At 44.4% G+C, this 26,543-nt stretch overlaps 1 protein-coding gene across 17 annotated transcripts in view; it reads right to left on the reverse strand.

Moving 5' to 3' along the window:
- NRXN1 (neurexin 1) overlaps positions 1-26,543 on the reverse strand; it is a 1,975,072-nt gene that overhangs the window by 877,865 nt on the left and 1,070,664 nt on the right. For all 17 annotated transcript variants that reach the window (XM_069768660.1, XM_069768673.1, XM_069768667.1 and 14 more), the window contains 2 exons: positions 24,467-24,848; positions 14,078-14,268 (listed from right to left, as the gene is read on the reverse strand). In XM_069768660.1, coding sequence (XP_069624761.1) covers positions 14,078-14,268; positions 24,467-24,848 — 573 coding nt within the window. The remainder of the gene's footprint in view (positions 1-14,077; positions 14,269-24,466; positions 24,849-26,543) is intronic.

Consider the following 26,543-nt stretch of genomic DNA (forward strand, 5'->3'; position numbering starts at 1 on the left):
GAGGCTAAGCTCATTATTGATGCACCATTTCTGGGACAGCTGAGGGCTGATGTTGGTAGCCTGGGGGGCAAGGTCCGTGTGAAAAACCTGACATGTGCTCAACAAAAATTGAATACAATGGGTGTGTGTGTGTCCGTATTTGCGGCCCTTAAAAAGTGCACTGCGTATGGACGCAAAAACTGAAGTGAGAAGAAGGCCTTACACAGCAGTAAGCACACTCTGTACCCAATTCATTAAATCAAGCGTTTCATACACCAATCTTAGTGAGGCCTGTACAAGAATAAGATGCACCAAATTCATTTAGAGGCACATGTTTAATTTAATGAATTTGGTGCATCTTCTGAGCGGCAAGCCCAGAAATACTACTCTATTCATTATGAAACACCACCAGTTTTGAAGAACTTGCCTGGCGGGTGTAGCCACGCCCTATCCCGCCTCCTCAAAGTTAAAAATGACAAAAGTAGCTAAATGTTTGTGGAACTTTGTGATCCAAAAAAATGTAGCAACTTTTCAACGCATTTTACGACACTTTTTTTGCATAAACGCTCTGAAAAACTCGATAAAAACTTAATGTGCACAAAGGGATATGCATTCTAATTGAGGATAAGGAGCCACCATAGCGGATACTTGCTAATAGACAAGAATTTCTAGGATTAGGAAGTTAGATATTACTTTTTTAAGGGTTTCAGTTATCATAAATTCCTGCTTCTTTATGGACATTTACATAGGATAATTCTATATGGAGCATTCAATGGCATTTTCTTTCAAGCCCCTGGATCTGGTGCTCGGAGCAGGTTCAGACGACCGTATTCCAGTCTTAGTATGATCAGACAGAACATCGGATTGCACACGGACCACTTTTACTCAATGAGGCCGCACATATAAGACGGCTAAGGAATAAAATCGCAGCATGCACGATTTGGCTCCAATAATCGGGAGGCACTCTCCCACTCATGTCTAGGGGTCTGAGGAAAACGTTGGACCTCACTCGGATGATATTGGCGTGCATTTACAGACTGAATAGAGAGGATGGAAAAACATTTTTTTTTAAATTCTCCAAAAAGGATCCAACTGTTTTTCTCGGATGGAGAACATACGCTCGTCTGCACCTGCCCTATCTCTTTAATCGTACTCATGAGACCATCTGGCCACCATAGTTACTATAAATGACTATTTGTCCATAATATAGTGACATAGTCTTATGATCTGAGCGAAGCCAAACTGTAAAGTTCGAGGGTCGTACCGGACACCTATTGTCTGGTGCTGAACTCCAAATACAAACTTCTCCAGGTGGTCTTTTTAGTGTTCACAGTTCGGAAGGGGAAGAAAGACTTTTGCACCCCCCTAAGCCCTTACTATGACCATTTTACAGCCACTTTACAGCATCAAACTTGGGGTCCCCATTGACTTATATCTGGTTCAAGTTAGGGTAGAGTTCTGGTAGCCGAACCAAACTTTGGACTAAAGTTCCCTCAAACACAACGAACCCAAACATCCACGGTTCTGCTCATCCCTAGATGTGAGTATACATATATTTAGCAATAGATCATCACTTAAAATGTTCTGTATTTCTTCCGAAACGCCACAGATAAGAGCAGTAAGCATGTGCTTCGCTTCCAAGCATTTATAGATGGTGATAAGAGATCTTAGGAGAACTTTGGGCAGATCATATTTAATTCATCAGAGCTCAAGATGCTTGAGGGAAAGAGGACTTCATTAATTAGTCTTCCACCTGGTGGTGACAAAATCAATGCGACTGCAGTCATTAGGAACACTTTTTTTTTTATTGCAATAGCAGTCAATTAATGTAATTGAGTTCAGGGGTTATTTGGTCGCTCGGTGAAGCCTCAGATAATACTGACCAGTTCAATAGAAATCTTAATTTAAGTGAAATAACACATACAGCAGGGACGTTTGTGGGGAGGTTATTTTTTTTTAGCTTTGGTTACAGCGTGCACTGGACATTTGTTACCTACTGCAGCGCTGTAATTAAAGCAGTATTAATATTTTCTACTTTAAGGCAGATTGTAACTGCACTATGATTTTTTATTACAAAAAAATATAAAATATAGGGTCTTTAAGTTATTTGACCGATAATGAAGAACAAAGGGGTAAAAAGGAAGTGCTCCCTGCTCATCCGCTACCACCTCCCTGCCTTCATAGCATGATTGTACAGGCGGCAAAACTGGTAAGAATGGTGGTAGGTGCAGGGAAGAGACGGGAGGAGAATATCGGAGAGGGTGAAATGCTATCAAATTATTACATCATTGTGCTTATAACATACTCAGCAAACACTGGTACTTCATAATGCCTGTATTACACTCCTGACCTTATATACAGATACATCAAGAGTAAAAATGTAAAAGGGTGGACCCGTCCAAAACTACAAGTCACTCTATGTGACTGCAGACTCGTGAATCCTCACATCATGAGCTCTGCGCACTGTGAGGATTCTCCGGTGCCGGGAGCGGGAGGTCATGTGAGTGACTATAGGAATGTGATATGCGTACTCTCGGCCACATTCTGACTGTTTCCGACCTCGCTCAATACACTTGCATGGAGCAAAGTTGGCCCCATTGCTGGTTCATCACTTATTGAGACCCTATTCCAGCTGAGTCCTTCCTCCAATTGTCACAGCTCCTCTGATTCTGGATCAGTTTTTCTTTTTGTTCTGTGCCATTCCAAAGTTTCGACCCCGAGTAATAATGCTATAAATTTTCCCTTCGACCATCTAGGCGTATACCACAGAAAATCTTTGTAGGCGTAACTTAGTTTTGATTGGACAAATTAAAAGAGAAAAAAGCAAATGTCCACAGATAGGTTCTCTGTTCTACACCCAGCGTGTTGAAGGGAAACTGTGCACCGCTATCATCGGGGGGAACAACGCTGGAACTGAGAGGCACAGAAGAAAAAGAAAAACTGTTCCAGAATCAGTGAAGCAGTGGCAATTGGAGGAGGAACTCAATTTGAATAAAAAATTAAGTAAAATGTCCCCTTTAAGAGCGCCTATCTTGTTGAAGAAGCACTTCAATCAAAGTTTTTATCATTTTAATATATTGCAGTCATCATACTATACAGCACTGTGTACTCACAATTGATCATTTTGCCTTTCTACCCAGTTAATTCTTCTCTTTTGTCTACTGTATATAAAAACAGAAAGTCTCCGTCCCTGCATTTATCATCCCCCTCTTATAAATATTAATAATCTTTATTTTTATATAGCGCTAACATATTCCGCAGCGCTTTACAGGTTGCACACATTATCGTTGCTGTCCCCATTGGGGCTCACAATCTAAATTCCCTATCAGTATGTCTTTGGAATGTGGGAGGAAACCGGAGTACCCGGAGGAAACCCACGCAAACACGGGGAGAACATACAATCTCTTTGCAGATGTTGTCCTTGGTGGGGCTTGAGCCCAGGACTCCAGCGCTGCAAGGCTGCTGTGCTATCCACTGCGCCACCGTGCCCCCCTCTTCATCTCCTGATCCAGCTGCTCCCTCACCTCCCCTCCCGCTAGGGATTATGCAATGACTCGTGAATCATACAGGGAAAATTGACCTCCTGCTTCTACATAGAGCTTAGAAGGATTCAGCTAGTCAGTTTTTAATCAAATTATGTCATAGACCTAATGGAAAAGAGAAGAATTATCTGGGTAGAAAGGCAAAATGAGCAATTGTAAGTACACAGTGCTATATAATATGATAACTGCAATATATTAAGAGGATAACACTTTTGATGGGAGGAGGAGAGAAACAGAGAGCAGGGGGAGAAAGGAGAGAACAAATGAGGAAGGACAGGATGAGGGGGAGAGGGAGAGGATGAAAGGGGGAGATGAAGAGAGAGGAAAAGGGAGATCGAGGGAGAAGGAGAGAGAGGGAGAACGAGATAGAGCAAGGGGGAGAGCGAGAGGCAGGGAGGGAGAGAGAGAGGGGGGATAATAATACGGAGAGGCGGGAGGTGATGTTACATGATAGTACAGGCAGACATGCTGATACATATTTGCAGTCTTCTGGTGACACATGGTGCCGTACAGCGAGGCTTCCCATATGCCAGGGACTTGTTTTCCAAATTGCTAAGTGTTTGTCACACCCATTGTTGTAATGTGTCAGCAGGCGCACTACTCGGATTCTTATTACCTACATTAGAGCTTTAGAATTAATATCCTACGTTAGGCGGCAGCGTTATGAACTAGGCTCCTGACAGCCATAGTGCTGAACAAGGGCTTTTTCCTGGAGATACTGCATAATGTATCTTGCTATGTAGCAAAAATCTTCCCAGCACCTTACATATAGCGACCGCCATAATCCAGAACGAAAACCTACTTGTCCAATATCTGGCCATATGTTTTCATAGGACCTTCAAAACCCTTAATGACTGTGCCTTCAGATCACTAAGCCTTGCATAAAATCACTGGGAGATGACATGTTTGTTGCTCGGTAATTTTATTTTTAGAATTTCAAGTATAATTCAATGTGACATTGTGAGATTGCCATCTAGTGGTAGCATGAAGGAATAGCGCTGCATTAGAACAATACATTGTGAATGTTTTCTGCAGCACTTGCCTTTGTATTGGGGAGAATTTATTACAAAAGTTTTTTTTAAGTCTTATAAATTATTTGAAACCATGAATAACAATCTAAGCCCTAACAGCGGGAGATTCAGGCTGCAGTAGCACTCTCCGGATGGCCCAGTATATGTCAATAGTAGGTTATGGGCATCCTTCTGAACTATTGGATTTTTATTTGAGATACTTAATGATAAGCAATATGTTCACTTCTACATTGTAGAGTCCAAATTATAAGCAGATAGATGTAGCTGGTCTGTCCTGTGGCTGCCAGTTCTCAGCTGACACATACATGCAGTGCGCACCTCTCCCCATCCCCCACCTGTCCCCCTGCGCAGTTCCCCACCTGGTCCTCTTCTTTCTTCACAGTGGTCTCTGGCGCCTCCACCACTGCGAAAAAAGAGGACCGGAGGACTGAGTGAGGAACTGTGCAGAGGGACAGTAGAGGGACGGGGAGAGGTGAGTTTTACATTATTATTTTTTTAACTCTTTTTATATTCACCTGAAATGATTTTTAAAAAAAAATGGATGCTGGCGAGTCAACATCAATCAATACAAATTTGCTTTGTCTTGAATCAATTTGCTCATCTCTTTAAATACATTATGTTTTAACATGCAGTTCACTTACGCATTGTATTATTTATTATTATTATTAATTTTTTTAATAGAATTATTTGTAAAATTAGATTCATATTTCACTCACTTGGTGATATTATATAATTGCCAGTCACAGTTTTTGGCACAATGATAATGATTTGCCTTTAAAATAACCAAACACAGCAGATAAATGTTAATGAAAGGATGTAGGAATGATTTCGCCATCTACTGGATGATTGTTGTACTGCATTATTAGTATACCGTAGCTTCCAGTGCAAAAACAATAGCGTTTATTTTTAATTATCAGATCCCAATAAAGCAACCGTTCAGGTTCTTAGACCTTGGAGCAGACGAAGACTTGCATGAATAAGTATATATTCTCACGATGAGCTTTTGGTGAATTTTTGATGTTGCAGATATTCTGTACCATACCTACACCAATTAAAGGGGACATCCCGGACAAATAATGTGATTAAGCACTAACAGGCAGGTAGTTGCTACTTATCTGCCTGTTGAGCCACAGCCCGCTAATGCCGGGGATTCAGCTGCCTCGATATAGTGGAGGTTCTTTTCCGCTCTGCTCAGTTGACGGGGCGGGACCTCTGACGTCATTCTGATTAACAGTTGACTCCCCCAGTTAGGCAGCGGGAATCCGGCTGCCAATCAGAATGACCTCGGAAGTCCCGCCCCATCGATAGAGAAGAGCGGAAAAGAACCTCCGCTCTGTCAATGTGACATCAGCAGAGGCAGCTGAATCCCCGGCAAGAGTGGTCTGTGACCACTATGTGCTGGAGAAGTACGGCATTGGGAACAACAGGCAGGGAGGCAGCAACTATTTCCCTGTTAGCTTTTAGGCACATTTTTTGTTTTCCATAAAATTCCGGAAACCCCCTTTAAGTAAAATAGGTTGCTTGTATTTAAAAAAAAATATATAGGCAGCATAAAAAAACTCACCAAAAACTCATCATGGGAATGTAGCCTAATAAGGGGGGTGGATGCAGAGATGCACCTGCATTAAAATTTTGTGAAACTGGCCTAAGCCCTCATTCAGACATGCGTCTTTCAGCTACGCTGTTCTTGTGTTTGGATAGAAGACGTAACCATTATATGGGGTTCATATTGGGTTTTTTTTTTGTCCATTTCTGATCAGAGTCAAGTGAAGATACAAGTATATGGCTTCTGGGAAATCACAGTCATTTTGTGCGCTGTCTTCTTTTAACATCGTAATGAGCAGGAGAAGCTTTGCTAATTTTTTTCCTTTCCTTTTTTTTTTGCTATTGTCATGCAGCTGCATTGCAGTACAGCGCAACCTCCACCAGGGGGAGGCTGGTAGGGAAGCCAGACTGCACACACAGAGCAACTGAACAGATGCCACCTAGTGGCGAGAGCGAGGTCAGGAAAGCCAAGTCAGAGCACAAAACAGCACAACAGTACAAAAGGATTTAGACAGAATGGATAGTCAGGACGTAGCAAGGGATCAGTAAACCAGGACGGGCAAAATACGGTACAATAGGGACAAACTGAAACGGAGTCAAAAAGCCAAGCCAGGAGGTCAGAACCAGAGAGTCAAGCAGAACTTACAGACAAACAAAGAGACACTGGGAAAGGGCAGGCAGGAGGAGATAACAGACACAGGACAAGTCAGGGTTCACAGTAGGACAAATCAGGGGCTTCCAGAGTCAGGTTCACACGCCAAAGACAGAGCTATAGCTGACACCACCCTCAGGATACCTGGAAGCTAAATAGCAAACCCGAGCCCAGAATGAGGCAGAGCAAAATTAACCCTTGACACGATCCTCTCAGAGAATTTACGGGGGAAAAAAGGAACGTCTGAAAGAGACGCTAGAGACAGCCTAACTACACAGGTAGATAGTTCTGAAACTGATGAATCTGTTGCCGTCTTCAGGCTTTATTTAGAGGATGATTTGTGTTCTCATCAGAATTTTACAGTAATGTCTATAGAAAACATGCAGAACTGTCCCATCCCCGCCCCTCCCTCGCCTGACTGCGGGCCATTCAATTAACAGCAAATCCAATTTCTAAATGAGCACAACATCGGTAATTTCACTTTTTAATTACTGAAACTTCCCGGCATTTCTTTTATTTGTCTTTGTGTTGTGGATTATTCAGTAGAAAGTTGAAGATTTTGACACTGATTTCTTTAAGCTCAGTAGACAGTTTCCCAAATTATTCCAGTAATTATTTTCCTATTATTAATTTAAACATTTCCGCATTTAAAAAATGAGCTCAAATTCCATCCAACAAATAGGTGGCTCTTCTGTGCCGGATTGTTAGACTCCATCACTATTCAGACGTCTGATTCTCTCATGTACAAGAAGAACGAACTGATTGTTTCGGTCAGAGTTTGATCAGTGTATGATCTGAATATTATCATTTTTTCTCATAAATGGAGAGAAAAAAATGTTTCTCCACGTTCTCCATTCTGTCACTCTGTGAAAATAGGACAGCACCCGGATGTCATCTGAATGCGGCCCGATTTTTGTCACGAACCCATAGACTTGTGTTGATGATGTTGATTCAACCCTCAGATCAAAATTGGACTTGTCTCTGTTTGGTCCGAAAAAAAAAAAACTGGGCATGTGAACAGCCCCATAGAATAGCATAAGTACGAGTGCTGTCCATGAAAAACAAGCATAGCACTCATACATGATAAACTGACGTCTGAATGAGCTCCAAAGAAGATCTTCCACTAGGGATGAGCGGACACATGGATGTTCAGGTTCTGGTACCCGACCCGAACTTTATTTCAAAGTTTGGTTCAGGAACCAGAACTGTACCCGGACTTGAACCAGAACCCGAACCCCATTGAAAACAATGGAGACCCAAACTTTTGAGATGGAACTTCAAACGTTGCAACGGACATCCTGGAGAAGCCAGTATTCAGCGTTTAGCACCGGACACTAACTATCAGGTACGAACCATAACCTTTTAAGTTTGAGTTCGCTCATCTCCACCTGTCACGTCTCGTATCTTTTCTTACAACTTTGAACAAGACTCATTAAGCAGTTTACGCTACCTAACTTCTAGTTGCACAAAAATTATGCAACTTTTGTGAGTTTTTACGCCAGTCCCAGGAGGCTTTCAAAAAGTTATCAGGCATGGAAGAGGCGTTTATGCAAAAAAAAAAGCCTTAAATGCCTTAAATTATAATATAAATGTATCATGGTCACTGGGTAGATTTCTTGTGGGAACGCACAACAGCTGAAAGATGCACCAGCCTTCATCAAGACTAGCACCAGTCTTAATGACGGGAACTTTGTGTTCCGTTAATCCCCCACCATTCCCGCTGGAATTGTAAAATTAAGGAAATGTCTAATTTTGGTCATGCAACCTCAAGCTTCAGATAAGGTACGACTATTTTACTGATCAAATTTGGCTGTAAAAAAAATCTCAGATAGATTGCGAGTCACAATCGCAAAAAGTTGCATTTGACTTGAAACCAAAAATCCCACAGACTTCAATTTTTGGGGACATTTGCGCCGCCATATGCACCGGTAACGTTAGATGCAATGTAACAATGTGATCTCAATGTTGCATGATGTGTAAACTTAGCCTAAAATGACACCTATGTGTTAGGGTAGAGTCTCGTGGTGAAGCTCCGGTATACGGCACAAGTCATGCAACCCGAGGGGCAAATATGAACATGAGTTTGTAGTTACACTTAGGTACTAGCTGCAAACATATGCGCTCAATCTCCTCCGATGTGACACCCTACCCTTCACACAACCGTGTTTCCAGTACGTGTCGTATCCATTTTTTTTCACGGCTACCACACGTACCCATTAGAATCTATGCTACTGTGCACACGTCCAATTTCTTCTAGCAACATGGATGACAAAGAACCAAAAATAAGTCTATGAGTCCGAATAAAACCCGTGCATGGCACGGATGGCATCAATGTGTCATCTATGTCTCATCCATGTGCTGTACGTGTTTAAGGTATTGGAGAAGCTTTGTAATTTAGCTGCTTCTTCATCCATACCGGATGACCACACTGATGGTAAAATGGACACACGAATACTAAAAACGGACACACAGGTGGAAAACACTGATGTCACTGGTACCGTTTTTTCACTTACATGTTTTATACGGATGTGTGAAGGCGGCCTTAGGCGAGTCTCTCATGTCTGACATTTACTGTTAAAATACGAACACAATATTTGTATAGGCCGCAGGGATCCTGTCCAGAACCCAACAGCTTCAGACGCAAACATGAAGATGTTGAGATCGGGTCAGTAAATTCATGTCGGGTCCAAACATTGTGATCTGTACACATATCATGAATGTCTGATGAGTGAAACCGGCCTTACTGTTCCCCTTGTCTGCAGTGTGTGCCCCAATATAAAACCAAAAGACGTCAGTACTGATTTCACACTGTCAGGGTTCGTGGACATGACCACCAAAGTGGGACGAGTGCAATCTGTGGTTTTCAAGGATCGCACTCGTCCTCATGTTATTCTATGGGCCTCTGCACGTCTGATTTTTTTTTCCTTGGACCGAGTCAGTCTGAAGAAAAAATTGCAGCATGCCCAATTTACCTCTGAGAATTAAATGGCACTCGCTTATATGGGTGCGTGGAAAGAATCTGAGTGCAGTCTGACTTTAAAAAAACTGATAATATATAGAGGGTGGGGAAAGTTTTTTTCTCCATCTCAGAGAAAATTGGACCTTACTTTGATCACCCTAAGGCCGTGGTCACACTTGCGTGTGTAATGCGAGAAACTCGCGCATCAATACCGGGCACTGCCGCCGGCACTACGGACCGGAGTGTGCGGCTGCATAGAAATACACGCAGTTGGATGCTCCGGTCCCGAGTGTCGGCGGCAGTGCCGGGTATTAATGCGAGACTTGCGTGAGTTTCTCACATTATACTCGCAAGTGTGACCCCGGCCTAATCAGGATAATCAGATGGATTTTCTCAGAGGCGAGAATTTATGGCCCCAGAGTGAACAAGGAATAGTAACTCCAGAGGGTTGAATTAATTATTATATTTCCAGGAGTAAAACCTGAGGATTGGCATAATGCACAGTCCTAAGAATGGAGTTTATGGGAAATATATGTATTTAGCACGACAGACTTGCCAGGAGAACCAAAACTAGCTTCTAGTTAAAACCGACTTAATTTTATGCTCTCTCCGTTGCATTTTTTCCTCCGTAAACTCTCTCCCATACATCTACGCAAGTGATGTCATTTTCCCAGTAATATGAAGTCGTTATCACAAGTGAGATTCAGCTCCATTTCATATTTTCCTAAATTACACATAAATTGCTTAAAATCTTTGAAACAAAATTGAAGACGGAAAGAACGATTGGGAGGAAATTATGGAAACGGCTTCTTCTAGGAAAGGTGGAAAAGTTCACATCAAATCTACCACTGTCTAACGGCATCCGAACGTGTGCACAGAGGATTCAGGTCTGAGGAGCCGCCGCCCATAACATGCAGATGCAATATTCTTATATACTTGGTATTTGAATTTTTCAGGGTTCACAAATTCTCTGCTTGCTTTGAAATATTCATTGAATGTCCAAGGGTGAAGATCACACAAACAGAGAAGATCGAATCTGAGGAAATTCGGCAGGAAAATTCAATCTCTCTTCCTCCACCGCCGGACCTTCGATCACCTCCTCTGTCTTCTCTCTTTTGTCTTCATGAGGGGCACAATGAACGTCACTGACAATGGAGGTTGTATTTAACCCCTTTAATGACGGATTGGGTCAATCTATAAAACTGACCCATGTGCAACAAAGACGTTGCCCTGGGTCGACAAATCAGAAGAGGCGCCCAACAGGTGGCCATGGACTACTGATGTGGCCGCTAGACAATGGTCTTGAAAATGTTCTTTGCAAATCTCTACGTCACGCGCTTCTGTTTTCCCTCCTTCTCTTTAACCCTTCAGATGAAGCATTTTGAAGTACAGGTGACATTTTCTGATGTTGTGAGCCTATTGGGATCATTTTCGTGTTGATTTCCTGGGGATTCTCATAATCCTCTCCTAGGTGTCTTTAACAACAATGGAGATGAAACCATAACTTAATTTTCTATATCGGCCACAGATGTGTTATGCCCCTTCCATACCAAACCATGTACAAGGCTTTTTGCTATAATGGGAAGGTCTGTAAATCACCCAATAAAACAGGCGTTCGCCACAGAGATTTATCTGACTGTAGGGATGGATATGAAGGCCCTCATTCATTTGGTAAAAAGAAGGCTGAGCTCTGACAGCAAATGACAGCAATTCTCCCGAAATTAATTTGATGAAGTTACCTTGAATGGGCTGGCAGGGTCATTACTGCCCAAATCAGCTCTTCCCGAATAAGATGTTTATTATGCTCTGAGGTCTCTCCAGGCCTCAAAGTAACATAAATGAAGTTCCCAGAAGGGTTTAAAAATTTTTAAAACAATTATATTCACCTGTCCTACACCGGTCCGTCACCTGTCCTGCTGCAGGAGCTCCTCTCCCCAGGTGTGGAAAGGCCTAGGACAGGTGAGGAGCAAACCTAGGACTGGTGAGTAAAGGCCTAGGACAGGTGAGGAAAGGCCTAGGACAGGTAAGGAGCAGGCCTAGGACAGGTGAAGAGAAGCCTAGGACAGGAATTGAGCGACCTGGGACAGGTGAGGAGAGGCCTAGGACAGGTGAGGAGCAGGCCTAGGACAGGTAAGGAGAAGCCTAGGACAGGAATGGAGAGGCCTAGGACAGGTGAGGAGAGTCCTAGCACAGATGAGGAAAGGCCTAGGACAGATGAGGAGAGGCCTAGGACAGGTGAGGAGCAGGCCTAGGACAGGTAAGGAGTGGCCTAGGACAGGTGAGGAGCAGGCCTAGGACAGGTAAGGAGTGGCCTACGACAGGTGAGGAGCAGGCCTAGGACAGGTGAGGAGAGGCCTAGCACAGATGAGGAAAGGCCTAGGACAGATGAAGAGAGGCCTAGGACAGGTGATGAGAGGCCTAGGACAGGTGAGGAGAAGCCTAGGACAGGTGACGAGCAGGCCTAGGACAGGTAAGGAGTGGCCTAGGACAGGTGAGGAGCAGGCCTAGGACAGGTGAGGAGCAGGCCTAGGGTAGGTGAGGAGAGGACTAGGACAGGTGAGGAATGGCCTAGGACAGGTGAGGAGAGGCCTAGGACAGGTGAGGAGAGGCCTAGGACAGGTGAGGAGCAGGCCTAGGGTAGGTGAGGAGAGGCCTAGGACAAGAATGGAGAAGAAGCCTAGGACTGATGAGGTGATGCCTAGGACAGGTGAGGAGCAGGCTTAGGACAAGTAAGGAGAGGCCTAGGACAGGTGAAGAGAGGCCTATGACAGGTGAGGAGCAGGGCTAGGACAGATGAGGAGAGCCCTAGGACAGGTGAGGAGCAGGCCTAGGACAGGTGAGGAGAGGCCTAGGACAGGTGAGGAGCAGGCTTAGGACAGGTGAGGAGCAGGCCTAGGACAGATGAGGAGCAGGCCTGGGACAGGTGAGGAGAGGCCTAGGACAGTTGAGTAGAGTCTTAGCACAGATGAAGAGAGGCCTGGGACAGATGAGGAGAGGCCTAGGACAGGTGAGGAGAAGCCTAGGACAGGTGAGCAGAAGCCTAGGACAGATGAGAAGCAGGCCAAGGACAGGTGAGGAGAGGTCTAGGACAGGTGAGGAGAGGTCTAGGACAGGTGAGGAGAGGCCTAGGACATGAATGGAGAAGCCTAGGACAGGTGAGGAGCAGGCCTAGGACAGGAATGGAGAGGCCTACAACAGGAATGGAGAGGCATAGGACTAATGAGGAGTAGGCCTAGGACAGATGAGGAAAAGCCTAGGACAGGTGAGGAGCAGGCCTAGGACAGGTGATGAGCAGGGCTAGGACAGGTGAGGAGAGGCCTAGGACAGGAATGGAGAGGCCTGGGACAGGTGAGGAGAGGCCTAGAATAGATGAGGAAAGGCCTAGGACAGATGAGGAGAGGCGTAGGACAGGTGATGAGAGGCCTAGGACAGGTTAGAAAAAGCCTAAGACAGGTGAGAAGCAGGCCAAGGACAGGTAAGGAGTGGCCTAGGACAGGTGAGGAGAGGCCTATGACAGGTGAGGACTGGCCTAGGACAGGTGAGGCGCAGGCCTAGGGTAGGTGAGGAGAGGCCTAGGACAGGAATGGAGAAGAGGCCTAGGACTGATGAGGAAAGGCCTAGAACAGGTGAGGAGCAAGCCTAGGACAGGTGAGGAGAGGCCTAGGACAGGTGAGGAGAGGCCTAGGACAGGTGAGGAGAGGCCTAGGACAGGTGAGGAGCAGGCCTAGGGTAGGTGAGGAGAGGCCTAGGACAGGAATGGAGAAGAGGCCTAGGACTGATGAGGAGAGGCCTAGGACAGGTGAGGAGCAGGCCTAGGACAGGTGAGGAGAGGCCTATGACAGGTGAGGAGCAGGGCTAGGACAGATGAGGAGAGGCCTAGGACAGGTGAGGAGAGGCCTAGGACAGGAATGGAGAGGCCTATGACTGATGAGGAGTAGGCCTAGGACAGGTGAGGAGAGGCCTAGGACAGGTGAGGAATGGCCTAAGACAGGAGAGGCCTAGGACAGGTGAGGAGTCGCCTAGGACAGGTGAGCAGAGGCCTAGGACAGGTGAGGAGTCGCCTAGGACAGGTGAGGAGTCGCCTAGGACAGGTGAGGAGCACGTGTAGTAAAGTTAAATATAATTGTTTTTGTTTAATTTTTAACGGCCAATATCACCTGTTTTCCTGCAAATCAAATCCCAATTTTGTTTGAAATTCATTAAAAATAGTGATTCAATATGAACTGATGCGTGCTATAAACAGTTTATTTCTATCACTTTGGTGACAGACGATGTAATGCACAGATCCCAGTCCATCCTGCGGCTGACACGGTACATCATCCTCTTCCCCTCTATACAGGACATACGGAGACAATAAGGGTGCACTTACTTTTGAGATCGAGGTTTCTGGCTCCCGCTGTGCTCTGAGTAGTAATTTTCGTGTCTATTTTCACTGTATGGAGATTGCTGGTGTCTCTGGAGATCATCACATTGTGCCACTGATGGTCATTTAGGGGTTTGTTAGAGCTGCCTTTTATTAGGTTTGCACCATTGCCAAGATCAAAAACATAATGTAAATATCTGAAAGATAAAAGTGTATGTCGCCTTGTATTAATATAATATTATAACCTCTATAGGTGTTACTTTAGCAAATACTTTTCTGGCAACGTTTAGATTAATATTTATGGTCATGATGCAGGAATAAACTCTGATGAATCATTTTAGTAAAAAAAAAAATTTGCAATTTCTGCTGTTTTCATTGTATCTTGAGACTGACATTCCAGACAGTGCTCCGAGGACCTCTGGTGGTAACATGTAGGAATAACGGCATGTCATTCTAGCAGTAGAGCAATTGATAGGCGGTAATTCCCTGAACACACATTATATTTACTACATATCTTCCGTGCACGCAGCCCCTACATGTACAGAACATTACAATGCAGTGAAAAATAAAGCTTTGCTTCTCTTTATATAATCATAGGGAGCTGACTGGGGTTTGTGGGTGAATTGGGATCACTTTAATATAGTGCACAATTATTTAGTAAAATTTCTTGGACACAGAAAAAAAGGTTTACCCAAACTGAAGACACACTCCATTATTTATGATGATGTCTAAAATAAAAATGAGCTTAAATCTGTCACCTAATCTGAGAGCAGCATGATGTAGGAGCCGAGACCTTGATTCCAGTGATGTGTCACTTACTGGGCTGCTTGCTGTAGTTTTGATGCAATCACTATTTTATCAGTAGGAAATTATCACTAAAGAACTAGTAAATCTTCTGCCATGTAGTCCTCTGAACTCTGGGTGACCCTGCCCCCACCACTGATTGGCAGCTTTCTGTGTACATTGGCAGGAATCAGCCAATCAGTGTTGTGGGCGGGGTTACACAGAGCTCATCACTCAGAGCCCTGCTGGAGATGCAGCAGAGAAAACTGTGATTTGATCAAAATGACAGCAAGCAGTACAATAAGTGACACATCGCTGGAATAAGGGTCTCTACACCTACATTAGCTGCTCTCAGATGGGGTTCCAAAAATCTGGTGACAGATTCCCTTTAAAAGTTTTTTTCCGGGACTAAACTATTGATTACTTGTACTTTGTCATCAATATCAGATCAAGGGGGGTTTGACTACTGGATTATTCTATTATCAGTTGTTTAGAGCTCCCGTAGAGACCTAATGTACAGTCTGTAATGAGCCAGAACGACGCAGCTCCCTACACAGCCTAGTGGCCATTCTCAGTACTGCAGCTCAGCTCTTATTCAAGTGAATAGGATGTGAGCTTTAATAGTGAAGGCATTACACAATGTCTGCGATGTTCTGGCTCTACATACTGTACTGTGAACCTGTGACCCAAGTTTTAGCTGAGCCGTGGTGTCAGATCTCCACAAAACTGATATTGATGACCCATGGTAAGGATATCTTAGTTCTGGAAAAAAAATCTTTAATAATTACATAAAGAATAGTGATGAGCGAATATACTCGTTACTCGAGATTTCTCGAGCATGCTCTGGGGTCCTCCGAGTATTTTTTAGTGCTCGGAGATTTAGCTTTCATCGCCGCAGCTGAATGATTTACATCTGTTAGCCAGCATGAGTACATGTGGGGATTCCCAAGCAACCAGGCAACCCCCACATGTACTTATGCTGGCTAACATGTAAATCATTCAGCTGCGGCAAGAAAAACTAAATCTCCGAGCACTAAAAAATACTCGGAGGACCCCCGAGCGTGCTCGAGAAATCTCGAGTAACGAGTATATTCGCTCATCATCACTAATAAAGAATGGTGACATTCTGCTGAAAAGTACAGACCTAATAATTCTCAAAACTGGGAGTTTGCATTTATTCTATCTAATTTTTGTAATCAGGGGTGAACTAAACCTCCTAAAAGACTGTATATATTCATTTGTACCAGATAGGATTGTCCTAGACTTCAGAGCAATGCTATTTGTTACCATGTATAAGTGCAGTCTTGGGGATTCAGTCACAGAGGATTACAAAGACTTATGTGAGAAGCTTGTGTGGATTTTTAGCCTTCGAATTTGCACTAGAAAGTTTTTACTCCCGACCTGCAAGCAAAGATCTTGAAAATTGGAAGTGGAAAAAAAAAATATATATAAGAAAGTTACAAAACTTTAACTAACAGTTATTTTGAATTTTCTATGCTTCAACAGTATTTGCAAGTACTAATTTGCTAAGTGATGCAGCTTCTGGTAGGACGATTGTATCATTATGCAATACAGTTGGGTGAAAAAGTGTTTGCCCCCTTCCTGATTCCCTATTCTTTTGCATGTTTGTCACACTTAAATGTTTCAGATCACCAAATTTAAATATTAGACAAAGATACCACAAGGAAATACAAAATGCAGTTTATAAATGAAGGTCTTTGTTATTAAGCGAAAAAGAAATCCAAACCTACAGGGCCCTGTATGAAAAAGTGATTGCCCCCCTTAAAACATAAATTAACTGTGATTTATCAAATCTTTGGGAAGCTGAGTTCACATTCACTAGTCACACCCAGGCCTGATTACTGCTACACTTGTTCTCGTTCAAGAAATCACTTAAGTAGGACCTGCCTGACAAAGTGGAGTAGACCAAAGAAGCCTCAAAAGCAATACATCATGCCACAATCCAAAGAAATTCTGTAACAAATGAGAAACAAAGTAGTTGAGTAGTTGAGATCTATCAATCTGGAAATGGTTATTAAGGCATTTCTCAAGTTTTGGGACTCTAGTGAAACACAGTGAGACCATTATCCACAAATGGCTAAAACACGGCCCAGAAGAGGCCGGCTGGCCAAAATTACCAAGAGGTCACAAAAGACCCCACAACAACATTGAAAGAAGTGCAAGCCTCACTTCCCTCAGTTAAGGTCAGTGTTCATGAATCCACCATAAGTAAAAGACTGGGCATAAATGGGCTGCATGGCAGAGTTCCAAGACAAAAACCACTGCTAAGCTATAAGAAGACAAAGGCCCAGTTTCAATTTTGCCAGAAAATATCTTGATGATCTCCAAGACTTTGGGGAGAATTCTCTGTGGACTGACAAGACGAATGTTGAACTTTTTGGAAGGTGTATGTCCCATTACATCTGGTGTAGAAGTAACACAACATTTCAGAAAATGAACATCATACCAACAGTAAAATATGGTGGTGGCATTGTGATGATCTGGGCCTGTTTTGATGCTTCAGGAACTGGAAGACATGCTGTGGCAAATGGAACCATTAATTCTTCTGTATACAAACATTTTTTGAAGGAGAATGTCTGGCCATCTGTTCATGACCTGAAGCTGAAGTGCACTTGGGTTATGCAGCAGGACAATGATCCAAAACACACCAGCAGGTCCACCTCTGAATGGCTTACGAAAAACAAAATTAAGACTTTGGAGTGGCCTAGTCAAAGTCCTGACCATAATCTAACTGAGATGCTGTGGCATGACCTTAAAAAGGCGGTTCATACTCGGAAACCCTCCAATGTGGCTAAAGTATAGCAATTCTGCAAAGATGAGTTGCATTCCTCCAGAGCATTGTAAAAGTTATCGCAAATGCTTGATTTCAGTTGTTGCTGCTAAGGGTGGCCCAACCAATTATTAGGTTTAGGGGCAATCAGTTTTTCACACAGGGAGGTTTAGATTTCTTTTTCCCTTAATAATAAAGACAGTGATTCCTTGTGTTATCTTTGTCTAATATTTACATTTGTTTGGTGATCTGAAATATTTAAGTGTGACAAACATGCAAAAGAATAGGAAACCAGGAAGGGGGCAAACACTTTTTCACTGTATGTAATGCCACTATTGCCTGTGTATATCACTGCATGCAGAGCCCCCAGGTGTAGGAGTTGCTCTGCCATATATTAAAATTATATATTAACTTAATTATTAACCCTTGTTGACAAGTGTTAATTAACGAAAATTATTCGGTCTAAGGGTGCTTTCACACTGCGTTTTGACACCTGTTTGTTTGTCCCATCGAGGCTCATGTTCAAATGTGGAATTTGGGCGTATGCATCAACAGGGCCATAGATTATAATGGTGCAGATAGAGTCAACATGTACTCTGTCATGCGCATCATTTTTGGGCATGTATGCCTACTGGACGCGCATGGTCACTTTCCATTATACTCTATGGCCCTATAGGCACATCCCATTTTGCATGGGGTTCGGATGTAAGCCCCGGTGGGATCACAAAACGTATATGTGAAAGCACTCTAAGTAATATCCTTTCCTCCAGTAGAGTACTGTCTATTTGCAAATGGCGCAATCCTCCATAGTTTAGTGCTGTAGAGAGTTCATATGAGGACACGGACTGATTCTGCTTATTTTCTGTGCTTGCTCGAAATCTAGGCCTGTGTGATACTTCCCCGCGACCTTTGTCTTACACACAGTACAATCTGTCCAGGCTCACAGCATGGATCAACTATTTTAAGTTTTGTCTGTGTCCAAATTCCACTGCTCCCTCGTCCTCACTAGCTCTGGGCGACCTCTGAGCATTGTTCTGAAAAGCCTGGTAAGATCTCTGGAGAATACCGCGGCTGACACTGATATTACTCAATGTCTAGGATAAGCCTGAATGTAGGACTCAGGGGGCACATTGTATAATGCCTTCTTGTAAGCAGCACCAGTGCCCAGTATCATTAAAAATGTCTGACATTAGAACATAGGGTCTGCTTATTGTTTCCAGAGGCAGCACAACTCCTGTCCGTGGGCTTTGTCTTGTACTGTAGCTCAGCTCCATTAAAGGGGATGTAATACCAGACAGAGCCCATACAAGACAGTGGCACTGTTTCTGGAAAAAAATGCATTTGAAACTGTTGTATATCATAAAAGTGAACCTGTCATGTCCTTAATCCACCCTCCAAATGAATTGTTAGTGATGATCAATGTGCCTCACAAATATGTTTTCTCAAAGAAAAGTTCCCAGTATATAGGTGTAAGAACACTTTCTACCATTAGTAGATTTCATCACATAGCGCTATGACTGAAACAAAAGGTGACACTTTTTACAGCTTCAGTCACAGTCAGTCATGGTTCTGTTCAAAATTAATCACACCCACCATATTGCGATTGCATGCTTGGCCTGACGCGACAGCAGCGGCCTCAGAAATCCCGCAGTTGCACCCTGCTCATCGGCTCCCCGGTATGCGCACTGATTCTGGTTGTACATCCCCAGCATCTTTTCACATATGCACATGCTCTGGAGCCGCTATAAGTCAGTGGCCACATGATAGTTTGTGAGTGCGCATGCTCCGGAGCCGCTATAAGTCAGTGGCCACATGATAGATTATGAGCGCACATGCTCCGGAGCCGCTATAAGTCAGTGGCCACATGATACTTTGTGAGTGCGCATGCTCCGGAGCTGCTATAAGTCAGTGGCCTCATGATAGTTTGTGAGCGTGCATGCTCTGGAGCCGCTGTGAGTCAGTGGCCACATGATAGTTTGTGAGCGTACATGCTCTGGAGCCGCTGTGAGTCAGTGGCCACATGATAGTTTGTGAGGGTGCATGCTCTGGAGCCGTTGTGAGTCAGTGGCCACATGATAGTTTATGAGCGTGCAGGCTCTGGAGCCGCTGTGAGTCAGTGGCCACATGATAGTTTGTGAGGGCGCATGCTCTGGAGCCGTTGTGAGTCAGTGGCCACATGATAGTTTATGAGCGCACAGGCTCTGGAGCCGCTGTGAGTAAGTGGCCACATGATAGTTTGTGAGGGCGCATGCTCTGGAGCCGTTGTGAGTCAGTGGCCACATGATAGTTTATGAGCGCACAGGCTCTGGAGCTGCTGTGAGTCAGTGGCCACATGATAGTTTGTGAGTGCACATGCTCCGGAGCCGCTATAAGTCAGTGGCCACATGATAGTTTATGAGCGCACAGGCTCTGGAGCTGCTGTGAGTCAGTGGCCACATGATAGTTTGTGAGTGCACATGCTCCGGAGCCGCTATAAGTCAGTGGCCACATGATAGTTTGTGAGCGCACATGCTCTGGAGCCGCTGTGAGTCAGTGGCCACATGATAGTTTATGAGCGCACATGCTCCGGAGCCGCTGTGAGTCAGTGGCCACATGATAGTTTATGAGCGCGCATGCTCTGGAGCCGCTGTGAGTCAGTGGCCACATGATAGTTTGTGAGCGCGCATGCTCTGGAGCCGCTGTGAGTCAGTGGCCTCATGATAGCTTATGAGTGCGCATGCTCTGGAGCCGCTGTGAGTCAGTGGCCTCATGATAGTTTGTGAGCGCGCATGCTCTGGAGCCGCTGTGAGTCAGTGGCCACATGATAGTTTATGAGCGCGCATGCTCTGGAGCCACTGTGAGTCAGTGGCCACATGATAGATTGTGAGCGCGCATGCTCTGGAGCCGCTGTGAGTCAGTGGCTACATGATAGGTTGTCAGCGCTCATGCTCTGGAGCCGCTGTGAGTCAGTGGCCTCATGATAGTTTATGAGTGCGCATGCTCTGGAGCCGCTGTGAGTCAGTGGCCTCATGATAGTTTGTGAGTGCGCATGCTCTGGAGCCGCTGTGAGTCAGTGGCCTCATGATAGTTTATGAGTGCGCACGCTCTGGAGCCGCTGTGAGTCAGTGGCCTCATGATAGTTTGTGAGCGCGCATGCTCTGGAGCCGCTGTGAGTCAGTGGCCTCATGATAGTTTGTGAGCGCGCATGCTCTGGAGCCGCTGTGAGTCAGTGGCTACATGATAGGTTGTCAGCGCTCATGCTCTGGAGCCGCTGTGAGTCAGTGGCCACATGATAGTTTATGAGCGCGCATGCTCTGGAGCTGCTGTGAGTCAGTGGCCACATGATAGTTTATGAGCGCGCATGCTCTGGAGCTGCTGTGAGTCAGTGGCCACATGATAGTTTATGAGTGCGCATGCTCTGGAGCCGCTGTGAGTCAGTGGCCACATGATAGTTTATGAGCGCTCATGCTCTGGAGCCGCTGTGAGTCAGTGGCCTCATGATAGTTTATGAGTGCGCATGCTCTGGAGCCGCTGTGAGTCAGTGGCCTCATGATAGTTTGTGAGTGCGCATGCTCTGGAGCCGCTGTGAGTCAGTGGCCTCATGATAGTTTATGAGTGCGCATGCTCTGGAGCCGCTGTGAGTCAGTGGCCTCATGATAGTTTGTGAGCGCGCATGCTCTGGAGCCGCTGTGAGTCAGTGGCCTCATGATAGTTTGTGAGCGCGCATGCTCTGGAGCCGCTGTGAGTCAGTGGCTACATGATAGGTTGTCAGCGCTCATGCTCTGGAGCCGCTGTGAGTCAGTGGCCACATGATAGTTTATGAGCGCGCATGCTCTGGAGCTGCTGTGAGTCAGTGGCCACATGATAGTTTATGAGCGCGCATGCTCTGGAGCTGCTGTGAGTCAGTGGCCACATGATAGTTTATGAGTGCGCATTCTCTGGAGCCGATATAAGTCAAGTCAGTGGCCACATGATAGTTTGTGAGCGATTAGTACGCATGCTCTGGAGCCGCTGTGAGTCAGTTTGTTAGAGCGCACACTATGCACACTACTGTCCTTGTGTTTGCCGCTGTGGAGCATTCTCACGTGTAAAAAGAAGCTAGGGGCACACACCAGATTCAGTGCACTTACTGTGGAGCCGATGGCCACTACTGTGACATCAGGACAGTAACACCAATCATTCACAGTGTGGTGGGCATGAATAATTTTGAACAGGACCATGACTGACTGTGACTAAAGCTGTAAAAAGTGCCACCTTTTGTCTTAGTCATAGCGCTATGTGATGCAAGCTACTAATGGTATAGTATACACATATATACTGGGAGCTTTTCTCCGAGAAAACAATGCTAGTGAAGCACATTGATCATTCATCACTAACAATACGCTGGGGAGGAGTGTAATAAACAAAAGGACACAACGGGTTTCCCTTGAAAGGAGCTCAGTCACCACACCAACCTGAATCCATAGACAAATATGCTGCTATTTTTTGGAAGAAAGTAGCTACATTTCCTGAATCTTGTAAAATTATTTTAGGAGCTACATATAAACTTTGAGGGGTTTCTCCAGTCAAACTGAACCTGTCACGTGCTTCATGCTGCGAGAACTACAAGCAGCATAAATTATTGATTGTCTCCCTCATTGCAAACTATTATTATTATTATTTATTATTATAGCGCCATTTATTCCATGGCGCTTTACATGTAAGGAGGGGTAAACATAATAAAACAAGTACAATAATCATAAACAATACAAGTCACAACTGGTACAGGAGGAGAGAGGACCCTGCCCACGAGGGCTCACAATCTACAAGGGATGGGTGAGGATACAGTAGGTATACTGGTATAGTTTACTCTGACGAGTCACCTTATTCCGCTCTTTTTCTAAAAAAAAATTTGCCCTTGGTTCGGGCAACATGAATCATCTGACAGGTTTCCTTGAAATACATTGTCAATAGGGTTAATTTGCCAGTAAGATGCAAAGATTAATGACCCTTCCAAGCCCCCTTGACAAAGATTTACCATCATTCAGTTCAGAGCATGCCAGGAGCTAAACACCTGGGACATGTGAAACAGACTGGTGGCGATGGCTATGCATGGCATGAAGTCTGACTAACCTGTAAGACATACATATTAAAATTCAATCCCTTATTATCAGTCTAGAATGCCGCAGCTCCAGGAGTTCTCATTTACAAATCATCTTCCTTGGGGGCAGAATTATAAAATCTCATTATAATAGTATCAAGTTAATATTTTTGTGCTTTTTTTTTATTTTTGCAGCCTAAATATTTTATTTTTATAGTGTAACCTATGTAAAATGGAAGAGCTACTATATGTTCTTGTCATGTGAGCCTATGTGCCTGATAAGGAGGCTCATGATCTTATCGGTTTTAGACAGCAGCTGCCTGACAATGGCTGCTACAATTAAAGGAATGCAATAAAATGGCCCCATCACATAATTAAAATAGCAGCCTAGACTGATCATGTGTCAGGATGGGCTGCGGTATGAATAAACACAGCTCCTGAAACCTGCGTCGTAACTGACAGGAGCTGTATAGCAATCATACAGGAGCCAGAGAAGAAATAAATCTCCTTGGCTGCCTGAGCACAAAAGATTTCTTCTTCAGCCTCAGTCCTTTGTGCTCAGTCAGCTGATGGAGATTTATTGCTTCTCCTGTCACAGCTCTTCTCTGGCAGCTCCAGTATATGTGCTTATGATACAGATCCTGTCAGTTGAAACACGAACCGGAACTCAGGAGCGGTGTTTCTTCAGAATGTAGCCATCCTGACATGTGACTAGGACGAGCTGCCATTTAACTTATATGATAGGGAACATTTTACTACATTCTTGGAGAATCCCTTTAAAAGTCTGAGCCCCCAGAGTAAAATAAGAAAGTCTGCTACTCACCTCCCGCAGTGGTGTAATTCCAGCGATTATGGCGCAGGTCTCCTGGGCTCAAGTGACATGGTTATGTCACATTCAAATTACATGGTTTTATCATGTGAGCACAGAAACCAAGCAGGATGTCAGGACAGCCTGCAATCTGCAGAAACACAGCCCCTGAGACCTGCGTCTCAACTGACAGAAGCTGCATTGTAAGCACACACTGGCACTGACAGAAAAAGTGTGTGGCTGAAGAAGAAATAGATATTTTTTGGGGCTGACTTGGCAACAAGGATGTTTTTCTAGAGCTTCGGTCCTCCATACTCAGTCAGCTAAGGAGAATATTTATTTTCTTCTCACAGCGCTTCTCCTGCGGCTCTGGTATATGTGCTTATGTTAAAGTTTCTCTATCAGTTGAGACACAGTTTCTTCAGACTGCAGTCTGACCTGACATGTGAGTAGGACAGGCTACCATTTGAATAATGTGACAGGGGCCATTTTATTACATTCCTGAAAAACCCTTCTAAGTGCCCAAACCCCCTAAGTCAAATAAGAAAAGCTTATAGTCATCTGCCACACTGTCGCTGTTCCAATTATGTCAACACTGGGTCCCTCAGGACTCAAGTTGCATGGTCGCTGATCAACTGCTTTCCAATACTCCATCAGCCAGTTAGCAACCAATAATTGACGGCAGTGGTCACATGACATAACCATGTCACTTGAGCCCCCGGAGACCCAGAGACAATATAGCTATAATGACACCAATGTGGGAGGAGAGTATAAGCTTTTCTTATTTTACTAGAGGGATTCAGGCATCTATAAGGGGTTGTTCAAGTAGTGGACAAAGCGCTTCATAGAGCGCTAAATATAGTAATTCTTCAAAACACTTTAAAATAATCACATGCATATACCGAAATACAGCCTTATTGTAAGCCAAAATAAAAATCGGGAAATGGTACTTACCCCTTAACCAACTCCACTACAATGAAGTCATTGCCGTCACCACTGTTGTACAGGATGAGGCCATCTGGAGACGTGGTCTTGAACTGGAAAAAGAGGTGCATGGAGGTGTAGGCTTGTAGGGTGGCCAGGGCAACATAGCTGGCTTTGGTCTTAAAAGTGACTGGATCTGCAATAATGTTTCTGAAACCAAATCGGGCATTCAGTTCACAATAATCTATGTCTCCATTCTTACACAAGTCAATGTAAGCCATGCCATTGAATGACAAGCTCTGTAGGTGGCCTATGAAATTGGAAGGCACAGACGAAAGGTAACGGCGTTCAGTTATTATCCCAGTTTCAATGTTGTGGAATTCCAGCCGTGTGTGATCTCCAGCCATTTGACCTTAGGAAAAAAATGTAAAAATGTCCTGGTTAGCTATACATGTAAAAGAACCATATTAACAATCATCATTAAAACTCCTCATTATCTCTCCCTTTCAATGTTAAAATTTTAAATTGCTCAAATGTATCCAGTTGACACCATTTTTCATTTTTAAACTAATAAGGTCCTAAATTGTGTGCTAACAAATGTCTTAATTATCTTTATAGTGATAATTTTTTTTTTGTACCTTCACCCACCACTGGAGCGAGCTTAGGAGCTTACTCCATGCATATCGAATTAAAAAGTATGCACTGAACTCTTAAAGAGAACCTGTCACCCCCAAAATTGAAGATGAGCTAAGCCCACCGTCGCGGTCCAGGGCCTCCCATCTTCTTACGATGACGTCCTCTTCTTGTATTTGTGCTGCGGCTCCTGTGCAGGCGTACTTTGTCTGCCCTGTTGAGGGTAGAGCAAAGTACTGCAGTGCGCAGGCGCCGGGAAAGGTCAGAGAGGCCCAGGGCCTGCTCACTGCAGTACTTTGCTCTACCCTCAACAGGGCACACAAAGTACGCCTGCGCAGGAGCCGCAGCATGAATACAAGAAGAGGACGTCATCATAAGAAGATGGGAGGCCCCGGACCAGAACCGGACCGGGACCGCCCCTGGGTGAGTATAATCTAACCTCTTTTTCTCATCTTTCAGGATACATTGGGGGCTTATCTGCAGCATTACAGAATGCTGTAGATAAGCCCCTGATGGCGGTGGGCTTAGCTCACGTTCGATTTTGGGGTGACAGGTTCCCTTTAAGCTCTACCTAGTGGTGTCTTCAGTTAGCCAGAAGATTGCAATTTATCTATATTCTACACATGTCATGTACATCTTAGTGATAGATATACAGAGCTGTGATCGATCACAATAATGAAGCACGTAGAACAAGAAAGCTGGATCAGAATGTTAAAAAATTAAGTTGGCTTTCCAGCACTACTCCTTTTTCTCAGAAGACCCATTCTAGATTGAACAATGGGTCAGAAATCCAGTGCGACTTGAGCAAGTGGGCAGGGAGTAGTGAGGGTGGCCAAAGAGTCAGCAAAAGGTTTAAAAACCATACTCACTAGTGATGAGCGAGTAGGTTTTCCCGAGCACGCTTGGGTGATCTCCGAATATTTGTTCGTGCTCTGAGATTTCGTTTTTGATGCCTCAGCAGCATGATTTACGGCTACTAGCCAGCCTGAATACATGTGGGGGTTGCCAGGTTGCTGGGGAATCCTCACATGTATTCAGCCTGTCTAGTAGCTGTAAATCATGCAGTTGTGTGGACAAAAATGAAATCTCCAAGCGCAAAAAATACTCGGAGACCACCCAAGCGTGCTCGGGAAAACCCGAGCAACGAGTACACTCGCTCATCACTAATACTCACCTTTCCCGCTGTCCCTATGCTCTATGGCTAGTTCTCTATGCCTCTGGTGCGTCACATCTCTGATTCGGTGTTCACTGTAGGCATGTGCAGTGTTCTCCGGGCCACAGACATGACGCGACTGAGGCGCAGAGGACCGTGAAAAGGTCTATGGACATCTGAGGAGCTGAGTAATGAGGTGAGTATTTGTCTTTTGTTTTTGTTTTTTACCTTTTGCCAACCCAATACTGGCCACAGCTGGTTGCCATTTTGCCAAATTTGCATGTAGCGAAATACAAAAAATCTATATTCTTCAGAATGCGA

Source organism: Ranitomeya imitator, chromosome 5, assembly GCF_032444005.1.
Source record: "Ranitomeya imitator isolate aRanImi1 chromosome 5, aRanImi1.pri, whole genome shotgun sequence".
Taxonomy (NCBI): Eukaryota; Metazoa; Chordata; class Amphibia; order Anura; family Dendrobatidae; genus Ranitomeya; species Ranitomeya imitator.